We start from the raw sequence: 6,259 nt of genomic DNA, 5'->3' as shown, positions 1-6,259 counted from the left end.
GATGCGAAAATTAAAATAATTAAAAGTCAAGGGTGTAAAATAAAGGACTTTGAAATTCCGCATAAAATAATTGACAGGGATGCGAAAAAGCTCCTGCGCCGCCCGGGAATCGAACCCGGGTCGCAAGAATGGGAATCTTGCATGATACCACTACACCAGCGGCGCGGTTGGTGCGATCGACCTTTTCTCTCCCTCATGTTCGCACCATCCGCCCGAGCCGCCCTTCCGGCCCGCCCATTGCCCTGTGCCCTTCCGCTCCGCCTGCGCCATGCCGGGCCTCCGCCGGCTCCCGCTGCTGCTGCTGCCGCTGCTCTCCGCGCTCTGCCCGCCCGCGCTGAGCCTCCGCGATGGGCCCGCCAAGATCGGTGCGGCGGGGGAGAGCGGGGGCGATGGCCGCGGCTGTGAGGGGAGAGCGGGTGTGAGGGAGGGGTAGAGGGCGAGAGGGGATTGTGTGAGGGATCTGTGAGGGGAGAGCTGAGGGCGGATCTCTTCAGGGGAGCTGCCGGAAGGTGTGATGAGAAGGGTCCCTTGAAGTGATCTGGGGGGAAGACTATTAGGGGATCTGTGAGGGGCGAGGGGGATCCTTTGAGGGGATCTGTGAGGAAGGTGTGAGGCGGAGACCCTTCGAGGTCCCTCGAGGTCAGGGGGCCTGTGAGGGGATCTGTGAGGGGCAGGGAGTATGGCTGTAATGTCCGTGAGGGGATCTGAAGTGGGGAAACCCGTGAGGGATCTGTGAGGGACAGGGGGTGTGAGGCGGGGAGTCCCCATGAGGGGATTTGTGAGGGGAAGCCATGAGGGATGGGGCTCCGTTGAGGGAATCCGTCAGGGGGTCCCATAAGGGGATCTGTGGGGTTGGGGGGCCCGAGAGAGGTCCCTTGAGGACACCATGAGGGGATTTGTAAGGAGAGAGCTGTGAGGGAGGCGGTATGAGGAAGAGGGTCCCTTGAGGGAATTTGTCAGGGAGTCCCATGAGGTGATCTATGGGGATTGGGGGCCTGAGGGAAGTCCCTTAAGGACACCATTGAGGGGATTTGTGAGGGGGGAGCCATGAGGGAGGGGTATGAGGGAGGAGGTTTCCTTGAGGGGATCTGTCAGGGGGGTTGGAGGGCCCGAGGGAGGTCCCTTGAGGACACCATGAGGGGATTTGTGAGGGGGAGCCATGAGGGAGGGGGTCCCATGAGGGGATCTATGGGGGTGAGGGGTGTGAGTGGATTTGTGAGGGGGATGGAGGGGATTATGAGGGAGGGGGACTGTGAAGGCTCTGTGAAGGGTCTGTGAGGGAGGAATCACTTGAGGGGATCTGTCAGGTGGGGAGCCCGTGAGGGAAAGGGGGATCCCTGAGGGTCGAGGGCAGTGAGAGTGACCAGGTCCTGTTCTCCCAGCCGTGGTGGGTGGCGGGATCGGCGGCTCGGCCGCGGCGTATTACCTGCGGCAGAAGTTCGGCCGAGGCGTGCAGCTGCACGTGCTGGAGAAGGCGGAGGTGGGCGGCCGGCTGCACACGCTGGACGTGGAGGGTGCTGCCTATGAGGCAGGGGGGTCAGTCATCCACCCCCTCAACCTGCACATGAAGCACTTTGTCAAGGAGCTGGGTGAGCAGAACCCCCACCCTGGCATGCCTCAGCCCCAAAATCATCCGTTGGTCCCAAAATCATCCCCCTGGGGTGCTCTGGGTCCCACTCTGCTGGGGGACATCCCTCGTAAGAACAAACTTTGGTAGCCCCTTATGCATCCCCAGTAGCCCTCATATCCTTCTCCAATAGTCTCACTTCTTTCCCAATAATCTCCCATATCCTTCCACAGTAGCCCCTCACATCTTTCCTCAATAGCCCCTCACATCCTTCCTCAATAGCCCCTCATACTTTTCCCAGTATTCCTCCATGTCGTTCCCCAACAGTCCCCCTTCTTTTCCTAATACTCCCCCATATGCTTTCCTAGTAATCACCTTTCTCCAATATCCTTCCCCCACAGCCCCCCTGTCTTCCCCAATAGCCCCCCATCACCTCCCCCATGCCCCCTGTGGTACCCCAGCCCCCCTCCAGGCAGAGGAAACCTAAATCCTAATTGAAATAGGGCCCCTTCTCCCCTACAGGTGACCCATTAATGGCATCATAATGGTCTGAAAGTCATCTCCAATCACTCTCTTGCTCCTGGTCAAGGGCTGATATGCTTTGGGACTCCAACCTTCAATCGCTAACCCTTATCAGCACAAAGCCAGGTCGTCCCAGGAAGTTAAAGTTGAGGTGCAATAGCTCTACTTTTCCCTAAATTAATTTTCCCATCCTTTTCCTGAAGGCCTCTCGGTCGCCTCACCCCAGGGCAGCCTCGCTGGCGTTTACAACGGGGACGAATTTGTGTTTGAGGAGAGCAGCTGGTCCTTCATCAATTTCCTCAAGCTGCTCTGGCACTATGGCCTCAACCCCCTGCGCATGTCCATGTGGGTGGAGGACATCCTGGACAAGTTCATGAGGTGGGTTGGGGCCCTAAAGGGGAAAAAGTGGGAAAAAGCCTTAAAAACTCCTCATTCCGTGGGCAGGGACACCTTCCACTAGCCAGGTTGCTCCAAACCCCATCCAGCCTGGCCTTGGACACTTTCAGGGATACAAGGGCAGCCACAGGTTTTCTGGGGAAACTCTACCAGCACCTCACCACCTTCATAAAAATGCCCACTAGCCAACCTAAACCTGCCCTCTTTGCCCTGTCCCTCCAGCCCCTTGTCATGCTGCTCCCACAAAGCTCCTAGGGCCACAGAGCTAATTACCAGAGCTAATTTCTTGTCTGCCGTTAAAGGATCTACCGGTACCAGATGCACGACTATGCCTTCAGCAGCAACGAGCGCCTGCTGCACGCGCTGGGAGGCAATGACTTCACGCAGATGCTCAACGAGACCATCGATGAGGCCATGCAGAAAGCTGGCTTCTCACAGAAATTCATCAATGAGGTGGTTTGTCCAGCCATGAGGGTTAATTATGGCCAAGGAGTCACCGTCAACGCCTTTGTAGGTGAGTGTTTTGGAGGTAGACTCCCATCCTGGGTGTTGGGATTCCTGTTCTTCCAGGCTCTGGGCCCCAGTGGGATGTTTATTCCCTCTGATTTTCCATGTTGCTCTTCCGGTGTTTCCCTGCTCTGACGGTGGTGGTTTCCTTGTAGGTGCTGTGTCCCTGGCTGGGGTGCAGTCAGGCCTTTGGTCTGTGAAAGGGGGGAACAAGCTGGTGTGCAGTGGCCTCATCTACTCCTCCAAGGCTGAGGTTATCCCAGGAACGGTTGTGTCCATAGAGCCAAAAATCAGAAAGAAGCACGGCGGTGAGTTGGGTTGGGATTCCCTTCAGTGGGGAGGGGACTGACCTCATGCCTTTTTGGGTTTTGAAATGAAAATTCCTCCCTGTGGGGGTGGGGACACCCTGGAATGGAATTCCTACAGAGGTTGTGGCTGCCCCTGGATCCCTGGGAGTGTCCAAGCCCAGGCTGGGTGGGGCTTGGAGCAACCTGGGGTGGAAGTGTCCCTGAGCATGGCAGGGATGGGATGGGATGGGATGGGATGGGATGGGATGGGATGGGATGGGATGGGATGGGATGGGATGGGATGGTTTGGGCTTTAAGGTCTCTCCCATCCAAAACCATTCTGTAATTCCTGGTGCTGGTTTGGATGGGATATTGGGAAGAAATTCCTCCCTGTGATGGTGGTGAGGGGCTGGGATGGAATTCCCAGAGAAGCTGTGGATGATCCTGGATCCCTGGGAGTGTCCAAGGCCAGCTTGGAGCACCCTGGGATGGTAGAAAGTGTCCCTGCCATGGCAGGGGTGGCACTGGATGGGCTTTGCAACCTTCCAATCAAAACCACTCCATGACTCCATAAAAACAGGGCTCAAACCCCAGCTGACAGCTAAATTTTTAAATGCAAATGGTTTGTTTTGAAATGCCTTGGGCAGTGGGGATTCCCTCCTGCCATGGGATGACAGAGCTGTTCTCTGCAGGGGACCCAGTGAAGCTGTACGAGGTCACCTACAACACGTCCTCAGGGCTCACAAGTGACACCTACGACATCGTGGTCATCGCAGCCCCGTTCGGCCACAGGATGGCCAACATCACCTTCCGGAACTTTGACCCTCCCATCCCGGAATTCCCAAATCCCTACCACCAGACCATCACCACCCTGGTGCACGGGCGCTTGAACGCCTCTTTCTTCGGCTACCAGGACCCCCAGGCCTTTAACTTGGGGGCGATTTTCACCACGGACAACCCTAAACTGTTCATCAACAGCCTGGGTGTGGTGTCCCCCGTGGGGGACGCCAGCGTGAGTGGGAAGCTGATGGCACAATCGGCCGTCTGGAAGGTGTTTTCCAAGGAAGTGCTCACCAAGGAGCAGCTCAATCTGCTCTTCTCCTCGTACGACTCGGTGAAGGTGAAGCCGTGGTTGGCATATCCTCAGTACAGCCCTCCCGAAAAGTGTCCTCCCATCATCCTGCACGAGCACCTGTACTACCTGAACGGACTGGAGCGCGCCGCCAGCGCCATGGAGATGAGCGCCATCGCCGCCCGCAACGCCGCCCTGCTCGCCTTCCACCGCTGGCATGGCCACAGCGCCAACATCGACCAGGAGGACCTGCACGAGAAGCTCAAAACGGAGCTCTGACACCCGCCATGGGGCTTAATTAACACTAACGAGCTCTGTGCTTTGTCCCTCTGACAAGGTGTTTTGTGGAATCACTCATTAAGGTTGGAAGAGCTTCAAGAACATCAAGCTTTTCAAGATTGTGAAGACCTTCAAGATCATCAAGACCTTCAAGATCGTTGAGAACTTCAAGATCGTCAAGATCTTCAAGATTGTCAAGACCATCAGGAACATCAAGGCCTTCAAGATACTGTAATTAACACTAATAAACTCCATGCTTCGCCCCTCTGAGGAGGTGTTTCTTAGGATCATGGGATCCTTAAGGTTGGAAGACCTTGAAGATCATCAAGACCTTCAAGACCAAAACATTCAAGACCATCACGATACTGTAATTAACACTGATAAAATCCATGCTTAGCCCCTCTGAGGAGGTGTTTCATAGGATCATGAGATCCTTAAGGTTGGAAGACCTTGAAGATCTTCAAGACCATCATGATACTGTAATTAACACTAATGAAATCCATGCTTTGCCCCTCCAAGGAGGTGTTTCATAGGATCATGGGATCCTTAAGGTTTGAAGACCTTCAAGATCACCAAGACCTTCAAGATCGTCAAGAACATCAAGATACCATAATTAACACTGATGAACTCTGTGCTTTGCCCCTCCAAGGAGGTGTTTTGTAGGATCATGGGATCCTTAAGGTTGGAAGACCTTCAAGATCATCAAGATACCATAATTAACAGTAACGAACTCTGTGCTTTGCCCCTCTGAGGAGGTGTTTTGTAGGATCATGGGATCCTTAAGTTTGGAAGACCTTCAAGATTGTCAAGATGTTGTAACTAAGACTAATGAACTCTGTGCTTCACCCCTCCGAGGAAATGTTCTGTAGGATAAGGTTGGAAGACCTTCAAGATCATAAAGATCTTTAAGACCTTCAAGGTCATCAAGACCTTCAAGATCAAGACCATCAAGTCCAACCATCAACCCAACTACATTCACCACTGATGATGTCCTCAAGTGCCACCTCCATGTGTTGGACACCTCCAGGGCTGGTGGCCCTTTCCATGACAAAATGATTCCTGTTATCTCATCTAAACCACCCCATGGTGCCATTTGGAAGCTGTTTGGCCAACTCAGGAGGGAGCAGGACAGCACTGAAGCATTCCCAAGTAAGCCAGGAGTTTTTCCTCAAGCCAATTCCCCTGAGTTTTCCTCAAACTCCTCCATCCATGCCTGTCTGAGATTAGGGAATTCATCCAAAGTGCCGTATTGACCCCCAAAGTGCCCTGCAGCTTGGGATCACTGTGAAGCCCTGCACATCCCACCCCTTCTCCAGCTGGGAATGCCAATTCCCAGACTGTCCATCCCTCTGCCTTGGCTTTTCCAAAGGGTCTGCCAAGTGATTGTTCCTCAGGGTGGAAACTGGGGATTTGTTTGCTTCCCAAACGTTACTGTAGCTTATGGGGTGGGGGGAGCTGCCAAAACGGGTGGGAAAGAGGGAAATTCCACCAACATCCGTTGCTGTGTTGAGGTGTGAAGTAGTTAATAAATTATTTAATGACCTGAGCATTTTTTTAAGGAGGAAACCACTAAAAATAGCAGAAATTTAATACCTACTTCAATAAATTCAACCCCCTCAAAGTTTGGAA

At 53.9% G+C, this 6,259-nt stretch overlaps 1 protein-coding gene and 1 non-coding gene across 2 annotated transcripts; one reads left to right on the top strand and one right to left on the bottom strand.

Moving 5' to 3' along the window:
• Positions 1-94: 94 nt before the first annotated feature.
• On the bottom strand, positions 95-165 carry TRNAG-CCC (transfer RNA glycine (anticodon CCC)). The gene has a single exon. It is a non-coding gene; the product is annotated as a tRNA-Gly (tRNA).
• Positions 166-263: 98 nt separating this feature from the next.
• On the top strand, positions 264-6,176 carry PCYOX1 (prenylcysteine oxidase 1). The gene is made up of 6 exons (XM_085080748.1): positions 264-365; positions 1,383-1,589; positions 2,293-2,467; positions 2,788-2,999; positions 3,148-3,300; positions 3,972-6,176. The coding sequence occupies exons 1-6, from the start codon at positions 269-271 to the stop codon at positions 4,628-4,630; spliced, it is 1,503 nt and encodes a 500-aa protein (XP_084936874.1). The 5' UTR covers positions 264-268; the 3' UTR covers positions 4,631-6,176.
• The last annotated feature ends 83 nt before the right edge of the window (positions 6,177-6,259 follow it).

This window comes from Lichenostomus cassidix, chromosome 22 (genome assembly GCF_008360975.1).
Source record: "Lichenostomus cassidix isolate B80296 chromosome 22, HeHo_3.0, whole genome shotgun sequence".
NCBI classification, from domain to species: domain Eukaryota; kingdom Metazoa; phylum Chordata; class Aves; order Passeriformes; family Meliphagidae; genus Lichenostomus; species Lichenostomus cassidix.
This window is presented reverse-complemented; position numbering and strand designations above follow the sequence as displayed.